Source organism: Callorhinchus milii, unplaced genomic scaffold, assembly GCF_018977255.1.
Source record: "Callorhinchus milii isolate IMCB2004 unplaced genomic scaffold, IMCB_Cmil_1.0 Scaffold20, whole genome shotgun sequence".
Taxonomy (NCBI): Eukaryota; Metazoa; Chordata; class Chondrichthyes; order Chimaeriformes; family Callorhinchidae; genus Callorhinchus; species Callorhinchus milii.
Window position 1 is genome coordinate 6183276 of NW_024704761.1, and position 23370 is coordinate 6206645.

At 43.7% G+C, this 23370-nt stretch overlaps 1 protein-coding gene across 1 annotated transcript in view; it reads right to left on the bottom strand.

Annotated features, from left to right (window-relative positions):
- Positions 1–23370, bottom strand: part of sdk2b (sidekick cell adhesion molecule 2b) — a 292198-nt gene that overhangs the window by 39605 nt on the left and 229223 nt on the right. Inside the window, exons 33-41 of the mRNA XM_007888572.2 lie at positions 23158–23293; positions 21673–21729; positions 19311–19412; positions 17505–17620; positions 11930–12116; positions 6594–6731; positions 5659–5820; positions 5100–5225; positions 1873–2037 (exon numbers count right to left, since the gene is read on the bottom strand). Of these exons, the coding sequence (XP_007886763.1) occupies positions 1873–2037; positions 5100–5225; positions 5659–5820; positions 6594–6731; positions 11930–12116; positions 17505–17620; positions 19311–19412; positions 21673–21729; positions 23158–23293 (1189 nt within the window). The remainder of the gene's footprint in view (positions 1–1872; positions 2038–5099; positions 5226–5658; positions 5821–6593; positions 6732–11929; positions 12117–17504; positions 17621–19310; positions 19413–21672; positions 21730–23157; positions 23294–23370) is intronic.

Genomic DNA, 23370 nt, shown 5'->3' on the forward strand with positions numbered 1-23370 from the left:
GCAACACAGTGAGGATTGAATTGAGTAACACACAAACAGACAAAGACACGCACCTGCTACTGTTTGCCAACTGCTCAGTGCTTGGCAGGGCGTTATTCTGTACAATCACAAATTATCTTATCTGCGCAGCGACAAATTTTTGCCGTTGACTTATCGTCTTGGCCATAAATACTATTTTGCTGGAGAATGGTGACAAGTTCGCTCATTGTTCAGCCTCTAAGCCTAGGAATCGTTTGAAGGGCGTGATCCTGAAACCGTACTGCCAACTATCTTTTGTTCTGCTTTTTATCTGCCAGTTTTTCTTCTCCTCTCCTCTCCGTCACCCTCTCCTGAAAGTGTGAAAGATCAGCTGGCTCGGCACTGACTCTGTGAGGCCAAGCCCCTGGTCAGGCCTGGCCTGTGCTGTCAGCGGGAGTGAGAAAAAGGAGAGGTTGCTTCCTGTGTCTGTTCTCAAAGACATCTATTTTTTCACCCACAGAAAACACACAGTCAATTCACTTTACTACATATCCTGTGAAGCGCTTTGAGATGTCTCAATAAAGTGATAAGGTTCTTTATCAAACCCAAGGATTATTATTGTTATAATAATCCTTGCATTATTATTATAATAATCATCATCTAGAGTCTGGCCCGAATTGCAGAGATCTCCATTTGGACATGTGAGGGGCTAAGTGTAGCGTTGTGTTAGGACTATGAACAAGTTTTTTTTAAGAGGAAATAAGTTGGTTAAATGCTTTATCTGAAGCGGGGTGTGCTTGGCTCACGAGTGCACATCCCTTCACAGCTAACATTGTTCAGATCACAATGTCATTATAGGCTTTCCTGTATTACAAAGTTATTAATGGCAACGGAATCGCATTATAAGCACAGAGCAAGGGTGTTGTCACTGGCATTAGATACCTACGTAGCTGCTGCGTATTATCAGTGACCTGGATCTCAATTTCAAGTCTAGGATTTAAAAAACATGCTAAGAAAGAACATGCTGAGTTTGAACGTTAATTTGTTGTTTGACTTAATCATTCGGTAACAGATCAAATCACACGACTCATCATAATAATAATAATTGTTTCGCCCACAAAATACACAGTCAATCCACTTTACAATACATTCTGTCAAGCACTTTGAGACAACAACAAGATTACACTTGTATAGCGCCTTTCATGTCGGGAGGACGTCTCAACAACATGATAAGATGCTATATCAAATGCAAACATTATACTATAATGTATACAATACAATTCAAACTTCTATAGCACCTTTCACCTTGGGAGAATATCTCAAATGTCCGATCAAATCTACTTAAATTGGTAAATGCAATGCATGGAGTAGTATTGAGCCATACAGACTGGAAAGGTCTCAAATCTTTCTTCTGTGTTTAGTTAGTTAGGTCATCCCAGAGCAGGCAATGGGGTGCGACAACTATCCTCAGTGTCCCCAGGATAAGAAAGACAAAACACCGCAGATTCCAATTCCTGAACACTATCCAACAATGTAGGAATACACACACACACACTTACATACTATGGCCCCCACACTCGAACAGCCTGTCAGTACTCACTGCCCGAACCCTCACTTGGTGAAGGCAAGATGCAGAGGCTGCCAGGTTTAGAAGGAATATTGTAGGAAGGGAATGCTTATTTAAATAAGGTGAACAGAGACTGCATTGTCAGTTTAATCGTAACATCTTAAAAATTAATTAAATAAAAATCAAATTTGTGACTTCAATTTACCATCGCTATTGCTGACTGAGCAGAAACTCCGCGGAGAGTGGACAGTGAAGGGCAGTGAAGAGCTTAACTGAAGGGCATTAAGCTTTTACAGTAACGAATAATAATCCTTGCATTTGAAATGATTCAGAAACACGTCACGTACCTGAAACTGAGGGGGAGGGGGAGCTGGGCGTCCCATAGCCGTAATCGTTGACTGCGATCACTCGAAAGTCGTAGCTCACGCCTTGCTTCAGGATGTCCATGCTGAAGGTGTACGATGTCACTTCCTTCGGGATATCCTTGATCAAGATATCCCACAATCCTTCGTCTGGCAAAAAAAAAAACAGTCTCTTCGTGAAATACATACACTCGGCGGCTGTGTGTTTTTGTCTCTCTCCCGACGCGCTGTTAGGAGACGGAACCACTTTTGGCATTTCACCAAATTGCACTTTTTTAAAAATAAAAATGTATTTAATTCACCAGCGTCAACATGACTAGCCACTAAGCCACAGTGTTCCCCATAAAACACACGGTCACTGCTCTCTAGAGTTATAATAACAATCCTTGCATTTGATATAGCGCCTTATCACGTCTTCAAGGCGTCTCAGAGCGCTTCACAGAATATACTAGTGACTGAATTTAATTTATCCTGTGAGGTGCTTTGGGAGATCCTCCCGACCTGAAAGGCGCTGCATCAAATGCAAGGATTGTTGTTATTGTTATTGATAATTATTATAATTCAGAGGTGCTGGTAGTGCTTTATAAAAAAGCTAGCCACGTTGACAACAGCATCTTGCATTTATATAGCACCCCTCACACAGGCTCATGACCCAGATAACATCTTGACTTGCGAAGAAAAAGATTTGAGGCTCCTCAGCTGCAATTTCTGATTCGACTGGGAGAGCCCGACATCACAGCACGGGGATGTTATTGATTTTAAAAACAAAAAATTGACTTGTGAGGTTTTTTTTTATTCTTAATCGCTCAAAGTCATTGACATTTACAGTACACACTGAAATTGACTGGCTTATCAGGTTTGGCAGGATATGTTAACCACATTTGTTCAGTATTGATGTCTTGCGGGCAGTCTCCACATGGAACCAATTTTATTTCCCTCGGAGGGGGTGGGAGAAGGGGGTTTGGCGGTGGTGTGGGGGGTGGGGAGATGAAGAGGAGAAACAAGAAAATAAGAACAAAATGTACGCGATGGTCTTAAACATCGACATGTGAAAGAGAAACGATAGCCAAAGTGACATTTGTGCAATATTTTCTTTTTCAAAAAAATTCCTTTCAAGCTCCAATTAGCCACAAACATGAGAGAGTGAGAGAGGATCTCAAGGATCTCGATTGTGACTTATTCACAGCTACCAAATGGCCTGTTTGTATCCCGAGTAAGTCACAGCTGGTTCAGGTGAAAAAGATAAATAATATTCTAATTTGATGAAGTGCCTTCTCAGATCCAATGCCTCAAGGTGCCTCACCCGACGAGATATTTCTGATTGTAGTGATTGACAGTTGTGGCTGACTGCTTCTATGTCGGCAAAGGCAACAGCTAATCTGCACCCGCATCACGTTGCATAACAGCAATGAAATGAATGGCTAATTAGAACAGAACACAACAGAACAATCACTGCGTCTCACGCACCACATGAGTTATAAGAAAACAGCAACAATTTCTCTTGAAAACTGCGATCTGCCCGTTTCAATACTACACTTTGTGAAGGAGAAGCTTTTGCGTAAGTTATTTTCATAGAGATGAAGGCAAATGCTCTAGTATAGCAGGATCTTATAACCCCCCTCCCCACAGATTTATCCCTATCCTTTGTACTGGCAATAATTATAATGGCAGATTATCTCATTTAATTCCACATAGGGAGTGGAGGATGGGAGACGTTTGGCACGTATTTCGCAGTCCATAAAAAAATTGGCATCAATTATTACTTCTAAATTGCAATGGAGTGAATAATGGCAGTGCTGAGGGAAAGATATAAAAGGAACAGAATGTACCAACACCATGTGTCACGCAGACCTCTCCAAGGAAAAGAATCCCAAATGGTCGAGAGGAGCACAAAAAAACAAAAATGGCATTTCCTCAGCATGTCCCAGTGTCTATAGATAACTATATACAATAACAATTATAATTTGGTCATTCAATCCACAACTGTTTGTGGGATATAGCGCCTTATCATCTCGTTGAGATGTCTCAAAATGCTCCACAGAATATATTGTAAAGTGGATTGGCTATGTATTTTGTGGACGAAACGCGGTAGCCAATTGCGCACAGCGGTGTCCTACAAACACTCAAGGATTGCGTGACACTTTTTTGAGAAATTATTACCCCCCGGAAAGTGATCCGCCAATTGAATAACAACCGGGTCCCTACTAACTGTTTGGTAAACATTAGTTAATCAATATAGGCTTCCATGCACAATAAAACTGCAAGAGCTCAGCAGATCTGAATGAACGAATAAAAACTGGAACATGTCTGACCAGCAGTGAGGCTCAATACAATCTGTGGGTCTCCCAACAAAGGAGCACATGGATGCATTTCTGGAAAACTCTCGCTGTCTCATTGTCTGGTGCTCCAGGGCAAAACAAACAAAAAATATTTACTGTTGAGTTGTTGATTTAATATCTTGCAATCTCTGCTGCTACCACCTGCCCACCCTCCCACCCATCCTTCCAGTTCCAGGATGTCAACGTCTTCTTGTCTGTGGCAATGGTGATTAAGACAGATCATTCACTTGTGCAACGAGGAGCAGCCACAGCCAAAGTTCTTACTGGATGATTAAGGATGCAAGGGGTTGATCGGTGCTGACGCTGATTTTGCCACATGGAGAGCCACACGTGCGGCTGACTGTTTCTGGCTCTTCACGTGCTCTTCAGTTGCCAATGTTTCCGGCCTGCTTTCCGGAAGAATTTACTCTCAATTGTTTCTCTTTAACAAAGGAATTGGAGCTCATCAATTCAATTCACTCTCACTGCTCACTCTCTTCAACAAACCAATACAAAACGAATCCTTGCATTTGACACAGCACCTTGCCACATCGTTGAAACGCCTCAAAGCGCTTCACAGGATTAACTACAAAATGTAGTGACTGTATTTTTGGAGGCAACCGATTTGTGCACAGCAATGTCCTATAAACAGCCGCAAAGTGAGTGACTTGGTTGTTCCAAGATGAGAAAAGTCGCAAAGTGTGAAAGAACGATTAAGAGGGGATTGCTGGTGAGTGGAAGGCAAGAGACTGAAGTCAATAGGGAGTTGGTGGGTCTACAGCCTGCTTTTGGTTGGGGTAGGGGAGGGGTGAGAGAGGGCAGATTGAACTGTTGGAAAGAGAAAAGAAGTGAAAGGCATTGGGCATCAATGGACAATGTAAGAATAACAATCACCTGATGGCCTGGCCTCGATGACGTATCTGCTGATGGGTGCTTTACCCGTATCTCCGTTGGACCAGTGAATGGTGATGGCTGACCCATATCTGTAGATCAGAGGTTCACCTGGAGCCCCGGGAGCACCTGTATTGAGGAACGGATACAATGATCACAAACTCATCATGAGGCACAGTGCCAAAGACTGGAGCACGTTTCCGTTTCCAGCACTGCGTCAGAAACCAAGTGAAGCTCCCTGAAAATTCAGCCCAACATCGTACCCTAAACCCCAACCATTCCTACTGTATGACCAGGGTGACTTTTTCCCACACCTTCCCAAGCAGGACTTGAGCATTCTACGGCTGTTAATATTTAAATATTGGTACAGACACAGAATGGCCTTCTTCTGAGCTGTAAATATCTATGGCATTGTGATTCTATTCTGGCCTTTTTTTATCCGAATTACAAACTGAAAGAGAGATACCTCTACAGTTCTGGCTTACAGGAGGTGCTGTGCCTTAACCCAGCGATCACACCCAAAAACACTGAAGATCTTAGTAAGACAATCTTTGTCAGTTACCTTCTCCTGGTCCAGTGGTGATATTTGCCTCAATTTCTGGTCCATATGTGAACGTTTTTGCTTTAATTCGGTAGGTGTACGTAACACCATCTGACAGGTCTTTGATTTTCATCCATCGTGGACTGTTTCCCTTCACATCCACCGTTACAATCTTACTGACTCCTACACGGAAAGAGAGCTATTGAAACTAACCGGAACAGGCATTACAGATCACAGACACTACAGCACGTCGAAGGCAATTAGAACAGATTTTGAATTAATTATGATTTATGTGATAATAATCCTCGCATTTCATCCGGGACCCCATAATGTCAAAATGTCTCAAAGTGCTTCAAAAGTGATTGCTGTCAAGTGTAGTGACTTTGCAGTACATTGATAGCCAAGCTCAACCGCCAATTTGCACGCAGCAGGGTTCCACAAACAACCATGACCAATTTATCTGAAGGATTATGGGACCCAGGACACTGGAGAACCCCCTTTCTCTTTTCAAATACTGTCACAGCATTCATTTAATGTTCATCTGAACAGGAAGGTGTGACCTCAGCTTCATCTTCTCATCCGAAAAACAGCATCTCCGACAATGCGACCCTTCTCCCTGTACTGCAATGGGGTGTCAGCCTAGACCAGTGGCAGCCAAACTGTGGCTCGTGGGCTGGATGTGACCTGCAGAGCAGTCAAGAAACGTCCCCCTTAACTTTCTCACGAGTCCAGGTAAAATCCGTGTTCAATCGGTAGTGTGCTTTCAGCTTTTTCTTGATTGAATATTTCTTGATTTACAGGGTAAATCAAGAAATATTGAATGGAGAAAAATTATTTTGTTGAGCTCAAATCCCGAGTTGAAACTGGTCACGTCGGGTGGACTAATCCTCCTTGTAATCCAGACACCGATAGAAACGCTGATTTCTGCTGCAAGTTTGCAAGCTCCACGTGCTTACCATCAACGGGGGTGCAGGGCTCGTAGACCAGCCGATACCCTTCAAGGATTCCGTTTGGATACTTTGGCTCCCCCCAGGACACGTTCACTGAGGTCGTGGTCAGCTCATTGAATCGAATGTAGCTGGGAACACTTGGAGCTGCGGATGGAAAAACATAGCGGATAGTTGACTTAACATAGCTGACTTGTTGTACAGCGAGGGGGAAACTGGCACTGGAGGAACTGGGGAACAGTTGTAGGAAATTGTGACTATAATAAATTATAATAATGATAATATTAATAATAATCCTTGTATTTGATATAGTGTCGGGAGTACTTCACAAAACGCTTCACAGAATATATTCCGAAGTGTAGAAACCGTGTACTGTATTTTGTAGGTGGAAAGAATCTCCCCAATGCCGTTTCCATGTAAGAATTTTTTCATAATCGTTTGAAATTTCACTGCTCATTCATTCCACAGCTGTTGCTCAATCCCCCAGTTGGAGCGCCCTGTTTAACATGGAATACCTGGAGTATCGCGGTATCTGGTGGAGCTAGGAGTGAATGATGGTCATGCATACCAAGCACTTTTTTCAGGCATGACATTCTTTGGGACCTTAGCCTTACGATCCATGCCTGACAATCCACAATTTACAATCGTGCAGAGAAAATATTCCAAAAACCCCAGAATGTTTTCCAAGGTCTGTCTGCACAACCTTACTTCAATGTTTTAAGGATATGACCGAAGGATATTTTGAACCTCGTATTCTTGCTGCTTGGCCCGATCTGAAAGTACTGTTTTGAGGTTTGCCTCCTCTAATCCCATTTCACATCTCATATCCGTCTGTAAAGTCCACTCCACGACATCCCTATACAGCGCTGGAGAGCCCCAGATTATTCAGTTGCTCCCAATAGCTCATCCCTCTACAACAACACCAACTTGGATTTATGTAGTGCCCCTCGACCCAGAGGACTTAAACACCAAAACAAACGAGATCCAGGAATCAGAGTGTCTGACATGCAGGTCTGTCTCATCGTACAAGCGTTTGTACTTTTCGTTGATATTTCTAGGCTTTTTCAGAAGGCAGAAACTGTTTAAAGAATAATATTTGAGATTGTGCTTCAAGCTGTGGGAGCTGTTTTGGTCAGTTGAGTCCTGAATTCACACAAGTTTGATTCAATGCTGCATATTTGTTCTGCGTTTATACTCTGAAGCAATAAAACATTCAGGAAATTCCTTTCCTTTATTGCTTTTCTTTTGTATATCTTTTTTACTCGTTTTCTGGTATTTTTCCTTAAGCTTCTTAAACAGCTGTGCGATTATTTTTTTTGGGGGGTTGGGAATGATGGTGGTGGGAGGGGGGAGAACTCCCTGCGGTTTCCAGTGAATGCCAAAGCTGCTTTGCCGCAAAAGACTGTTTCTTCGAAAATATAACATTTCTCGGGCACTTCCCAGGGTTTTCACACTGTTAAGCACGAGGTGGGTTCTGCTGCCGGCTGGATCAGATAGTGAATACAGAGGGTGGCTTCTCTTGCAGAGCCGGCAGGTTCTCAGCTATGCAGCACATGCTCTCGTCTCCCTGGCAACTCCATGTCACGAATGCCGTGGAGATTTCGGCGATGAAATATGGATAGCTTCCGCTCGGAGTATTTTCTCACGGCCAGAACACAATCTGAGACAGATGAAGAGATTGCCTTGTTTGCCTTTCGGGAAATAGGTTTTGCTTGTCACCTGTGTTTTCACAACCTTCTCATACCCTCCCCCCTCCCGTTTCTCCACTCTTTCCCAGCGTGACGTGCGCTGAATGCATCCCACTGCTTTCAAGTGCAGCCCCGTAAAGTACGAGAAACATTTTTGCGCGACAAAAGAGAACGGACACCGGGGCTCCTGCCTCAAGACACGTTTACGGGGGGAAATAATAATCCCTCCATTTGTTGAGACGTCTCAAAGCGCTTCACTGAATACATTGTGAAAGGAATAGACTGTGTATTTTGTGGCCGAAATAATGGCAAACGCTCTGTCGCTGGCTTAGAATGGAATTTGCTGGCTAATTTGAGATACAGGTTGCCTAAGATCCACACACAATCAATATCTCACTGCTAAATGCCTATGTTGTTGGATGTGGGGGCTGGAAGCTCATTTCTAGTTCCTCCACTTCGCTTTCTCTCTCTCTCAGTCTGCCTTGCTGCACACTACACTCCCAGGCATCTGTCAGCCCTGCTCTGTAACCAGCCATTGGAATGGTGTGACAATAGCCTGGGGTAAATTCCCATCATGTTTGCTTCGCTCGTGGTGGGGAAGCATATGAAATCTCCTCTGCACCTCCTCCGGCCTTCTCGTAAGCATCCACATCACAGGGTTTGCACGCACACACTCTGCGTTCTGCTGGCCTGCCTTCTGCTGGTGCACAGAGCAGGTTTCGCTTCCGCTTACTGAACAATAATGATCCTTGCATTTGATAAAAGTGTCTCATCGAGGCGTCTCAAAGCGCTTCGCAGAATATACTGCAGGGCGAATCGACTGTGCATTTTGTGGGCAAAGCGCTCAAACATTTTCAAACATCCCCGTAAAAAAAATATGAGCAAGGCGCTGTTAAATTACAGACACATTTTTCTCAAAAATCCAGATAGGCTTGTGAGCGGAGTTTATGGTGTTGAGGGATCTGCGGGCCAATTAAACAGCACCCGCGGGACATCCACAAGTTGCTCATACTACAGCTACGGATCCAGATGTGGGGAACTCGTTATATTATCCCATCACAATCCGATGGGCTGGCGAGAGAATCGGCAGAGCTTTTTGGCTGAATCGCGTGGGTCTCCACTGCTCCCTTTTTGCGAGAGAACCTGTGAAAAATGACTTTCTTTGCGTCTCGTCAAAGTAAGCTCATGAAAACACACTCCACTCATAACACTGCTTTGTTAGAAATTATTAATCCAGCATTCCACACACTGCAAGTCTCCTGATATCCACGCTTGCCTAACGACCCAGTCAAACCAAGTCTGTTACTCTCATTGATTCTTTTGGTGGGGATCATTTGGTGGCAAATTGGGTTCTTGCAAACGGTTGTAAACGGACGTCCTCCCGACGTGAAGGCGCTCTATAAATGTAATTTTGTTGTTGTTGTTGTTGTAAAGGAGAGAGAGTGATTGACACTGAATGTCTACATGTTCTTCAACAACATGTTGCTCACATCAGGGCATCTCAAAGCTCTTCACGGAGCCAACTGGGAGCTGGGGTCGGGTGACTGAGGAACGGGGTGGGGAGGGGGTTGGTGGGGGAGGGAATTGATAGATGAAGGTGACTAAAAGCGCAGTCAAAAAGAAAGGTCTTTAGCTCATGTTAAAGCTACGGATCTAAATGCAGGGAACTGTCACTCCATTGCTTTAAAAATTCCATGAGATCTCCTTGAGGATGAAACTCCTCCCACTTTAAGCCCCCGAGATCCTGCCCCATGTGAGGGTGCTATATAAATGCAAGTTGTTGTTGTCGTTGCAATTTAATGCCTGCGTCAAATGACCAATTTAGATGCACTGTTTATTTGTTTGTTTGTTTGTTTGTTTGTTTGTTTGTATGAATGGTTTGGTGGATAAGTTTGCATTACCCAATGTAGCACTGAGCTGCATCAATCATTCTCTCTCCTTTTACAACTGTTTTCAAGAAGCCAAATTGCCACCAAATGACCCCCACCAAATCAATCACTGACCAGCCTTGGGCTGACTCCATGGCTCTTAACATTCATGTGCACGTGTTCCCTTTATCTACTGTTCTGATGGAAGACAGAGGGCAATGTGGAGGGGAGGCAGTCACTGACCTGGACAATGCTTTTGCACTGGGAAAATGGGGAGAGAGGGGACAGGAGTATGAACTGTGTTTTGTGGAGGGAGCGAAGAACAGAGAGACAGAGAGAGCAACTAAAGTGTTGTCTTTGCTCCAGAATTTGAGCAGGTCGGTGGCTCCGTGGACCAGAAGAAGCCCACGCCCACTGCTGAGCCTGGATTAACACTTCAGGGCTTGGCAAATCAGAAGGTTTGAGTGACGGTTTACCTTACAGCCCACTCGCGCAGGAGAAAGTAAGAGGTTTGTGACAATCCTTCGTCAGGGCTCGGTCTCTGAGCGCTCGCAGCCCTGCGTCATGTACGATCGGGTTACGGTTTCGGCATGCAATATCTTGTTGCCTTTGTTACCATGATAATGGCCTCAATTGCATCCAGGTGGCTTCAAAACTGCACTCGGGCCATCAGTGGTGAGTGGCCTTAATCCCTCTCGCCCTAAAGCCCCATTCGCTTCTTCCCCTTTCTCTCCCTGCCTTTAAAGACCTTCCTCCTTGACCACGCCATTGCTTGTTTCTCCCTGCTTGGCCCACACTATCGTCTTTGTGAAGCATTTTAGGACATTTCATAATAATAATAATAATATTGCTTGCGTTTGATTCAACGCCTTTCACACTGGAAGGACGTCTCAAGGCGCTTCACCTGATTCACTGTAAAGTGCAGTGACTGTGTATTTTGTATGTGGTGGCAGCAACCAATTTGCGGACAGCAATGTCTCACAATTAGCCATGAAGGGAATGAATAATTTTTACCTGGGAGAAACTCCCTTCTCTTTTCGAACAGTACCGTGGGATCTTTAACTCCCACCTTAACAGGCGGACAGGAACTCGATTTAATGTCGCTCTTAATACCGCAGCCTTGCATCTCAACAACAACGCACTTTCTGGGCTGTGTTAGCCATAGAGTGTCTATACAATCTGTTCCAAAACTTTCCCTGACAAAAACATCATCAGCAGCTTCGAAACGCTGTGAACCAAAGGCCTTTGTTTTCGGGAAGAACAATAAAGTCACTGAGGAGCTGTGGAGAGAGCAGGACTTGAAGAGCTTGCTGTGACATGACCCAGAGGATCGTCAGGAACTGCTTAGTACAGGAATACTCCTTCGGAGCAGAGCATTGCATCCCTACTCGCTTTTATTCCATTGCAATCTTTTTGTGTCTCCAACAAACAAAAATATTTTTTGGGGGGGGGCTGGGTGTGTGGGGGGGAGGGGGAAAAGAAAGAAGAGGAAGAATAAATTAAACAACAACAAATTACACTTGTATAGCGCCTTTCACACCAGGACGACGTCCAAAGGTGCTGGAAATTAAAGGGCCAAGAATTTAAGTTGTTGGGAGACACGTGAGGAAGTCTCACCGTTTGGTACATGCTTTGAACACGTGATCGATCGGTGTGTCTTTCCATCTCTGCCTGGAGAACACCGAGTGTTGCGACACGCGTGGCAAAACCGTTCAAAATGGAGGGGACTAAGCATTTGTCTCCCTGTGGACAGGACCATCCATTGGGAGGCTTGGCTCGCGGCTCTCACCTGCTTGCTGAGTCCGACTCCGAATCGGCGTGCTTCTGGGTCCATCACCAGCTGCGTTGAAGGCAGACACGCTGATCAGGTAGGTGGTGTATCCAGTCAGATTCTTTAGCTTCACGTTGGTTTCGGGGAGGAACAGGGTCTTTAGCTTCTCGGTCTCATTTTGCCGCTGGAACTCCCAGTAATAAATCTGGAGAGAAAGAGAGAGAGAGAGAGAGGAAAAAAAACCCTTAATTTACGCATTCTCAAAAGGCATAAAACATATTGAGAGAGGCAGAGAGTTCGTCTCCTGCTTTGGGAGTCCATTTTCTTGACATTTCTGAGACTGGGCTGATGGATAGCTGTGGGGCAAATGGGTGCAGAATTACCGTACAAAAACGGGGAACAGAAGTATTCCCTATCCCACGGAGATTTTAATGTATTTTAATGAAGTTTTCTATTGAAAACAGATCCCACATACCTGCTGCAGAGTAATGCAAAGCAGATACTGCTAATGAAAAGCTTGCATTCACTACTGACTTCTCCCTAGACTGTGGAGCTGGTCAGTGACACTGCATGTGGTGATGCTGGCATTTAATATTGGGCGTCCAAAGCTCACTACTTCTCACAACTGGCGAATTGTTGATCCACAAATTCACAGTCACTAAACTTTACAATAAATCCTGTGAAGAGCTTTGAGACATATCGACGACTTAGTCAAGTGCGAGGATTATTATTATTAATATCCATAAACCTTTCTTTCTGTTCTCCTGGATGGGAAATCTCATTATTATAATGAGTCAACTCAACAGATGGCCTTGGAATACGCAAAAATTGTAAAGTAAGCCTTGCATTTGACATTGCGCTTATAATGTTGAACCGTCTGAAAGTGCTTCATCTTGATGACTGTAAAGTGTACCAACTGTGTACATATGTAGCTGAATGTGGGAACCAATTTGCGCCTAGAAGTTTTCCCTCCCAGCAGCCAAGAGGTGAATGACCAATTTATTTGGATGATTGTTGCCAGGAAACAGGGTGAAAGCCCCTTCTCTTTCTGAATAGTCCCGCAGTATCTTTAAGATTCACCCGAACAGACAGAAGTTCAAGGATACACCATTGAATTCAGATGGCAGGAATGGAGTTGATTACAGCACTGGGCATAACATCTTCCGAAGCATTATACAACACAAATGTACAACCTTTTCACTCAGATTTGGACTGATGCCAACTTTTAAGAACACAGTTAAACAAAACAAGCAGTTGAGACACGGCAATGTACAGTCAAAATACGTCTTCAAAAATCAGTCTACAAAACCTCTTTCACTGTAACTATCCCTCTGAACATATTTAATTACTGTCCCCATAACCATAACTCTCATTTTGAACAGTACTTGCTTGGATTATTCCCCCCCTATCTTCTTATAGGCCGCCTTGTTGGATATTTAGTTCAAAGTTTCCAAACCAGCCAACAGGCTGTGTGTGACCAACACCCCAGTTACAACCAAACATTGCATTCTGAAATATTCACTCGGTTCTGGTTCAAACATCCCAAAAAGCCCAGTCGTGTATGTTAAGTACTATAATTTCCTCAAGGTTCAAAGATAATCTTTGCTGTTCCTGGTGGAATTCAGGAAAAATACGATGAATTATTATAATCAAAACTAATCAGAGGGTTTTAGAGTCTACGTCTCTTCAGTTGGAACAGACTACAAACCCGTGCGAGTGAAAGCGAGCCAAGGCCCTGGGGACTTATACTATCTGACCTGCGTAACATACACTTAACTATTTTCGTCCTTGTTGTGTTCGCTTTGAAATCTTCCTTGGCTCTTTGCGACTGCGCTCAACTGTGACAAAGAAAAGCTCTCTTACAAAATGGCCTCGTTAATGTTAACGCAAAGCGGATGAGTTTCTATGAAAAAACGCAAAACAAATGACGTTATGTTGGCAGACGTTGAGACAGCACAAAAGACATCTCACAGCTCCTGTCAGCCTTGGGCGCTACATTTCTTTTCCACTTATGTCAGTGAGCGTTCAATCCCTGCAGGAAAGATGGTCGTAAATAATGAATAAATAATCCTTGCTTTCGACACAACGCCTTTCACCCCTGACGCTTCACAGGACTTAGTGCGAAACGTAGTGACTGTGGATTTTGTAGACGGGTTAAAAGTGGCAACCAGGGGGTTTCGACACACAGATACCCGACTCAAAGGCGAGAGAGAGAGAGATAGAGTCACCAACTGAGCCAGGCTGACACCTAATCCTGTGAAATTTGAATGTTGTGAAAGGGTTTTGTGTTTCAGACGATTGATAATAATAATAATAATCCTTGATTGATCTGCAAATGCCCAGGTACATCTGAATGCGGGAGCATTGGCCTCCAGAGAGTCAGTGCATACACTTCAAGGACCAGCCAGTGAATGTGTTGGAGGCTTAGGTTGATGAGAAAAGAAACCTTTTCTCTACTCTGCCCTTCCTTCTCCCGAAGCCGCCACATGCTCAGGCGTTCTCGAAAGGGTTAGGAAACAATGTAACACACAAACCGAGCCAGATACCAACAAAGAGCAGATTGTCAGCTCCGTGTATGCAAACTAAACTTTAGATCCAATAGAATCTGATTCGGTGGGTTATAGTAATGTCTCGAACTTTCCATGGTGCGAAGAACGCTATCGAGCAGTAAATAGCTTCTGTGCATTGATCTCTTCAAGACTCAAGACAGAGAGTTAATGTAAGAGTTAATGTTGCCAAGTGCCTTTCAGTGCTTTGGTCTAATCAGAGGCCGTACATTTCAACAAAGCATCGTTTCCCAGGCCATTAGCTTTAGCTGTAATGAATAGGAATTTCCAAAACAAATAGATCTTACGACATTATTTCTGTTTTGAATCAGGCTTTCTATCAGGATATTAAAATGGGCATTTCAATGGATTCCGTTGGTCAATCATGGCACCACTTGACTCCCCAGATGGTAGCAGAGGCAACATATTTATTTACTGTGTCTTTACTTATTAAGAACAACTAATGCAATTCAGGCTGTAAATATCTCATTGAAGGATGTAACCATAATGTGGAACAAAGGTCAAACCCTTCCCCCTTTCATTCACCCAACCCCAAACAAGAGATACTATTGTCTTTGCAAAATAAATCTCACTTGAAGGATGCATAACATTGATTTATCCTGATGTGATGTGAGCGTGTCACTTTGCCTGCTTTAAGATTATAATTGACTGTTGTTCATCATGAGCCTTAAACACACCAGGTTTGGAGCGGATCATTGAGTCACTTCAATCCTTCTGATCTTGTGTCTGTCTTGATGTCTGCGCTCCCTCTCATTGCTGTGCCAGGTCTAATTTGAAGCAAGCGTGCGGGGCAGGGCGTTGAGGCATGGGGGCGTGACAGGTAAAGCAGATTAAAGGTTGGAAAATATTAAGCAAAGTATTGATAGCTGCAGGGGGAAATCCATGAAGTCAACCTCACCTGACGTGCCATTATAAAGAATTAGGCATCTCCCCAAATCTCAAATACTTTGTAGGTAGGTCGGTCATCATCAGCCCTGAACTCCCACCTAGTCTGAACCTCCATTGCTCAGCAAGCACAGGCCTGATGGCCCCCATCCCCCACCACACTGCTTCCCACCAACATCACTGCAGCCCTAACCTTTGGAACTCACTGCCTCAGTGCTTCCATTTTGCCCCCTCTTTTATCTTTATTTAAATCCCAAGTTAAGACCTACTTTACCGCCTGCACCTATGCTCACCTCCCGCTTCTCCCTTGCTTGATGTCCAACCACTGTGTGGCGCTCTGAGACGCTATCCTGTGTGAAGGGCGCTATATAAATGCTAGGTATCGTTGTATGATCGCTTTGCCTTAGAACAGTTTAATATCTCGCAGAATTGTGGAAATTCCTTAAACTCAGCCTCTACTTCGGGAGATCGAATTTAGACATTTTCCGCAAAATTCTGGCGCGATCTTTGATTTTTAAAATAAAACAGTTTTATGGGCTTAAGGTGGAATTTGAGGCTGAACTAAGCTATTCAACTGCAAGTGAAAACAAGTTAGATGCACACACTAATTGGATATTTGCAGTGAGCACACACATCTCCCTATCTTTATTATCCACTTTCCAGTCGGTGCCCACATTGATGAGAACATCAAATAGTGATAACCTTCATCCCTGCTTCGAACGGCAGATGGTAAAAAAAAATGCAGTGTTGATTTGATACAGTTGTGTACTCACTGGGGGAGAATCTCAACGCGTCTGCATGCGCATTCACTCGGGGAAATGTATAATGAGCTAATGATTGACATTGGATCTGGACTCCGCACCCACTCTGTTTCCTCCCCCCTGCGCTGCTCACATTCCTTCCTCCTGGATTAAACAAGCATTTGTTTATTTATTTATTGCACACAAAAGTCGAGATTTTCTCCAACCTTATCCTGTTTTATATTCTCTTCTTCTCCAAAACTCATCCCCCCACCCAAAATAAATTCTAATTGATTGGCAACTCATCTCAATGCTATTTGTAATCTGTTGATGGTGCAAATTAGCTGCTGTGTTTGCCTCGGTGATATTCACTTTATTTCTAAATAATCTAAAGTGCTTTGAGAGGTTTCTTTCACTTCTCTCTTTATCTATTTAGAACGTGGAAATCTTAACGTTTAAATATTGTTTGATTCTTACAGTGGAAATTACCTGCGGCAGTAAAATAACTGTTTACCATTGATACGTTCAGTGTATTGTGAATGAAATAATGTCTCCATAAGACCTATGAGAGTTAAGCAGAACATTAAGCCTGGAAAAGAAAAAAAATGGTCCATGCATCTCCACAAACTTGCATTTGTATTGGGTCTTTTAGGTTTGAAACGTCTCAAAGTGCTTCAGAGCAACAAACGGAAAGACACACTGAATACACTGATCATTCACTGACATGAAAAACCTCATAAGCCTTTTAACCTTTCTAAAAGAAGCAGAGTCTGCAAGCATCAGACTTGTGTTCCCCACTGTATGGATCCCAGAATTGGGACCAGCTGTTTTTTCGATCTCAGGGTCATTATGAAGTACAGTGCAACATATGACTTATAACAAAAGACTTAACACTTGAGACAGCTTGGTTCCACTTCTGGGGGAAGAGGAATGATGGAATAGAATGAATAGCTTTTTTTAAAATCATCAATATAATTAAACTCTATTCCACTTAACGCTGCAATATGGGAAAGTACAGTAACCAGAAATAAAACTTATATTTTGATGGTCTGAGTTGTATTTAACATTGCAGTCTTATCAGCATAAGTGTACAATCTTCATAGTGAAATCATTTTAGCCCTGAATATTTCCTTGTTCTCACTATGGAATGCCATTGTTCTTGGAACACAATAAAATAATCTTTGCGTTTGATGTAGCGTCTTGCATATCGGGAGGACATCTCCAAGTGCTTCACAGGATTGACTGCAAACGACTACAACAAATTGCATTTTCCAGAGTGCCTTTCAAGTTGGGTGGACTCCCCAAGGTGCTGGGAAAAGTGGAGTGACCGTAAATGTTAGAGGTGAACTTTTCAGTTCATTGAGCACTCCTCAGTACTGCGGTTTGGTGTCAGACTTGTACCTTGTATCCCTGCATGTCTCCGTTCTGTGCCTCTGCAGGTGGAGGCTCCCAGGTCAGGTCCAGTTGTGTTGCTGTTGCGCTTTGGACCTGCACGTTTTGGGCTGGAGCAGTTGGAACTAAATGGGGAGAAAGAAAGGGAACTGTAAGGATTAGGAAATCTAAAACACTGTGTGAAAAGACACCGAGGTGGCTTACATATACGAGTCAACTACAACGGCAATAATAATAATCCTTGTATCTGATTTAGCGCCTTATCAATCATTGAAATATCTCAAAGCGTTGACAAGATTTTTATTGGAAAGTATAGTGACTGTATTTCTAAGCGCCAGCAGCATCTAATTTGCAATAGCCCACACGCTTTCCGGGAGCTACTTAAGTTGGAATTAGAATACTGTAAGTGAAACCAGTCCGGTCGAAAGCTTTGCTGCGGCCCACCGAATCCACTTTATTTTGTAACTAAATCTTGTGTAGATTTCTGGCTCTGGCTGTGTTGTCCATTTGTTAAATCACAACTAACTGCTGACACAATGAGTTCCCATTTGTGCTGAGGTATTCAGTGAAAGTGTTGAATGGAGGCCAAGTGACTGAGAGGGAACATGTCACCCCACACTGCAATTGCTCTTAGCCACGGCGAGGAGGAACAGAGAGAAGCAGAGCATCAGGTCACCTACCTCCTCTGCCCCTCTCTCCCCCCCTCCTCCACCCCCCCACCCCACCCCGACACCCCCAACTAGCCCCCCTCTGTAGAATGTTGGAGGTTGCAAGTACGCTTAATAACAAGCGTTAAGGGGAAAATAATAAGAATCTTAAGAATCTTTCACCACAGGAGCCGTCGATGGAGTTTCGCTGATTGTCAACTATTGGAGGGAGAACTGAATCTATCATCAGGCTGACAAATACAGATGCAGAGATTAGCTGTGTAGCTGTGTATGTGTATGCGGCTGTGTGTGTTCGCAAGTGTGTGTGGTCATGAGTGTGTTAGTGTGTGTGTGTGTGTGTTTATGAGTGTTTGTGTGTGTTCATGAGTGTGTTTGTGTGTGTGTGCTCATGAGTGTGTCGGTGTGTGTGTGTGTGCTCATGAGTGTGTTAGTGTGTGTGTGTCCTACACTCCTTCGGTGTGACACTGCACAGTGACAGGGAGGATAGAGCTCATATCTATTGCACCAGTTCCCCCATGGCTAAGGGGCAGGAAGCGAGGAGAACTTTGTTAGGGGACAAATTCCACAACCCTAAACACACAATCAAGTCGATCTGCAGTGGAAAAGTGCCAGGAGGAAAGGAAATGGTTGGAAATCACCAACAAAACATAAAAGCATACAGGCTCCTAACAGGGAAAATCGTTTGCTTAAGTTTCAATAAATCGTTTCAAAATACTCTTTTTTTATGGGAAGACACAACACTGAGATGCCACAATGAGTGGCTTGGTGCGATTCTGAGGGCTTGTTTCATTCAATCTGCGCTCTTGCAAAATAGTCTCGCTCTGCGCTCTCTGAAGATTCTGCTCCTGATAACGCCCGGAATTTGGCAGCTGCAGCGATCAAGGGACAAACAGTTACAGCATAAAAGATACAAGATACGTTATGGCGATGCTGGATGTCAGATGTGTAGCAATCCATGCTCTCTCTCTCACACACACACACACACAAATATGTGAGAGATTGTTGTATTTCCATCTGAATTTTTAATTTCAACAAAAGTAGATTAACTGGCCATTTCAAATTCCTCAGGGACCCCAACTGCCCAACGAATGCCCCGAATACCCAGTTATTGCCCTCGGCCCAACCCTTAAACGCCCGGGAAACGTACCTGCTTCACCCACAAAGACTTCTTGAGGTGGGCCGGTCGGCCCCTCCCCCACGGCATTGTACACACTCATTCTGATCTCGTAACGTCTGTGTTTGCTCAGATCTGTGGGAGTCAGGAAGCAAAGGCATTGAATCACAATGGGCGATCCGTCAATCGCATTGGTTTCACGCCACACTGAGAATGGAAAGTGTCAACAGTCAGTAACAGTGAACAGGTTTCGCTCACCCTTTGATTGTGGGGGTTGGGGTGGAGGGGCAGGCGTGCGGGGTTGAAACATGCTACGAGAATAAAGAGTAAAAAGCATTTTTGAAGAAATACGTTGCCTCAAAGCAGAACACAAGAGAGGCTTGAAGGAAGAAGGTCCTTCAGCCAATCATTGCCCTCATCGCCCCATAAATACTAACGTACCATATTCCCAATAAAGTGCCAACCTGCTTCTTTGACGATTCCAGTCCCCTGGTCTGGTCTCCACCACCCTTCCCAGTGGAATTACTCTACAAAGAAAATCTATCCTAAACTTGTCATGTGCAACCCAAAACCCTGTGCCTATTCTCTGCTGCCTAAGTTCACCTAAAAGCATTGCTATGGCTTTACTTTTTCCATAAAGCATCCAGTTAATCTCTTAAGGGATATCTCCTTTGAGATAGCTCTTCCAGGCAGAAGAGCCCCAGTTTATCTGGTCATTCCTCGTAGCTCACAGATAGCGCTGAGTCGTGTTTGTACCCTGTGAACGTTCCTAAAACTTCTGGGTAAATGAATTAGTCTCGCCGCCTTAAACAGTGGAAGGCCTGGGTATAGTGAATCATACAACATACAACAAAGAATTCCACATAATTCATTCGGGCTTTGTGGCAGGACGCTGAGTAAAGTAGAATTTAAGGTGGATTTAAAAGAGACAAGTGCTTACTTAACAAACCCTTTATTTGGGAATGAAATTCTTTCCGTGTTTGTGAAAAAAAACGCAAATGCAGTTCACCCAGAAATCAATCCAGATGTCAGCATCGGAAGAGTTACTTAACTTCTAAAAGAATTGGGCTAATTCTGTGCCAATTAATCGGCTGCCAAGAACATTAATTCCCAATAAGAAGTTAAAGGTTTTTGTTTCTCTCCAAAAATGCTACTATTGCATAAAACGGTAAACGATCAAATGCGTTGACGTTATTTGGTGCAATTACTTATTGGAGACGACACCAGCATGTAAATCATACACAGAAGTTAAATGAGGAATACTTAACATTGCACAGGCTGATGATGGATTAACAGGCAGAGCTGTGAGCATCAAGGATTTGGTTTGGATTTCACTTGCTTTTCAATATTTTTTACAATCTTTCGACCCGCTTTTCTTTCCCCCCCACCCCAAAAAGAGGCTGCGTGTTCAAAACTATGTTATTTTGATGGATTCAACCTTCAGGCTGTGAATGTGATCTGAGGAGGGAACGCACCCAATTTCCCCTTTCCCACCTCGTCTCCATTTATTGTTGTGCCTGACAACCTGCTAACGACTGTGTTCGAAAGAAACCGGGTGATAGGATCCAACTCTGACCCTCCCACGCTAAGCGGGGTTACTGGAAGACATTGCAAATGCAGCATAAACTGCCCTCTCAGCAGTTATCTGCAGGGAATCTTGCCCTCTGTGTGTGGGAGTGTGTAAAGTATTTCCTCCCTTGGTGTGTGAGGCACCATCAGTGGCTGAGAGGCAGGAAGCACCATGCTATGGAGTCTCCAACCTGGACCACTTTGAACGGGTTAAGCTGGGGAGAAGTTACGAGCAAGCCAGGAACGACTCGCTTTCCATCCTCATTCTTCCCTTCTCCCTACGGGGAAGTGTCTCCTCTCCCCTCGGTGCTTCATCTTGGAATTTGAAACGCGGGTGTTTCAGGGATTCTTAAGAATATAATAATAACTCCCAAAAAACGTGAGAACAATCTTTGCCTATGACATAGCGCTTTTCAGATCAGGTGTGCTGTCTCAAAGCTCTTCACAGGTTTTCACTGCTGAATGCAGCAAACGTGACAGCCATTTGTATGAACTTTGGACAAGCCATGGTGCAGTCATGGGTAGTGCTGGATCGCTCTTTCCCCTCAAGATTAATTTTCAGAATGCCATTAACTCGAAAAAAGGAAAACGGGCCACAAGATGGGAAGGAACGACACTGAATTATCGGTGAACTAACCAAAACCCACACGGACTAGTTGGGTCGAAATGGCCTGTTTCCGTGCCGTATCATTCTATCACTCTCAGTGACCAGCCAAATCCAAACCAAAATGCCTTTGACGCAGCACTGTACTAGTACCTGGCTGTTAGCCCGATACTGAATCGATTATGAGCTACCGTTAGTGATGAGAATTGAAAATTGACTTACTGTCCAGTTCATATTGGGCGAGTGTAGAGTCACTCAGGTTCCGGACATTATACACTGCTAAAGCACGTGACAGCGTGAAGAGATAGGTTACAATGATCAGTGAACATTAGTGCACATAACGACAACAATCAAGTACCGGTCATGTAAGCAGAATGAAGGGGAAAAAAACATCAATTAATAACAGTGCAGTGGGAGCAAGAAAAGTGCTATTGAGGGCACAGCTCAAAAGTTATGGAAAGTAAACAAGCGACACATTGGAAGTTACAAACATAAGGAGGACGAGCGTAATATTGCACTGTTTACAACGGCTGATTAAAGCAGATTAAGCAACTACAACAACCCACCATGCTGTTCATTCTATGGTCATTGTTCTTGTTGACTACAAACGATATTCGATGGTATGTGTAGTGGAGTCCACAGGTTGCCAATTCCTAATATTACTGTATTCTTTTTATTACACACATGCACTAAGTTTACCTAACTGGTGTGCTAGAGACAGTAACTAAACAGGAATATACTGATGTCCAGGGGGCACAGGAAGGTGTACTTAAATGTCCTGAAACAATTAGAGTTTGTAATATGCTAAATCCTATTACACGAGAAACAGAGAGCTGTAATAACCGTGAATAATTTGAGGCTTGGTTTTGCACTGACAATACACATGAATTAGTTTTCCAGCTCATTTGAAATAAATCTTCTGGAGAAGTGCCAATGTAACTTCTGGAGGTTTACCTGCTACCTCAACATTTCCTATAGAAACATCTCTTATTTTAGTGTCCGTGCAAGTGTTGAGTAGTAACTTAGAGCATTGTCCTTTCACCTTTGAGATCTCAATAGTGATGGACCTCACTTGTGTTCCCAGTGGGATAGAGAGCAGTGCCCACAATTCAGCACTCTTTGATAGGCACTGGTTGTCTTTAGAGAAACCACACATTGCTTAGTATGGAGAATGGCTATTGGTGATGCAGTCGGAGACAAAATCCACGGTTGAGGCTGAGAGGAGAGAGAGCTTTCGTCCACATAATCTAGGTTATGTCTGGGACTAGTAGAAAGGTGTGAAAGTTCTCATCTTGTTGAGCAAAGATTCATTAAAACATGCAGCGTTGCCGCAGTGACTCAAGATTGAGGCAATTACTTGTCCCGTTCAATCATTTACTTTTACGGTAACGGGGAGATTTATTTCAGCCCCAGAATAACCATCACAAGGAGATGACTGCCATCATCATCATCATTATTATTATTATTATCATCATCTGTCCTAGTGTCCCGAAAAGTGAAAGGTCAGTGTTCCAACTTGGTGTGTCGTCCAGTTCCCTCAATGACACGTTAATAACAGACTACTATATATGCTTATGTAGGGTTATTAAATATTGGTCTAAAAGTCCTGGGTTGACGTACATGAAACAGTATGTTGCCCTGAGGTACAATTAGTGCACACAGGGGAGAGCACGGCAAGTGCTTTGGGACAAAAAAAACAAGACTTACGGGTCAGCTCAGACCATTTTGCTTTGGGATTGGCCACGCTGCGAAGGGTAAAGCTTCTGAAACTGTCATAAACGAGCTCTCGGTAGTGAATGCGGTAACCTAGGAGGATCCCATTAATTTTCTCCTCTGCCGGCGGCTGTGGGGGAAGGAAACAAAGTGAGACTCGAGGGACTCAAATTCCAGGACACACATTTCACAAGGGTCTGGGCTTGA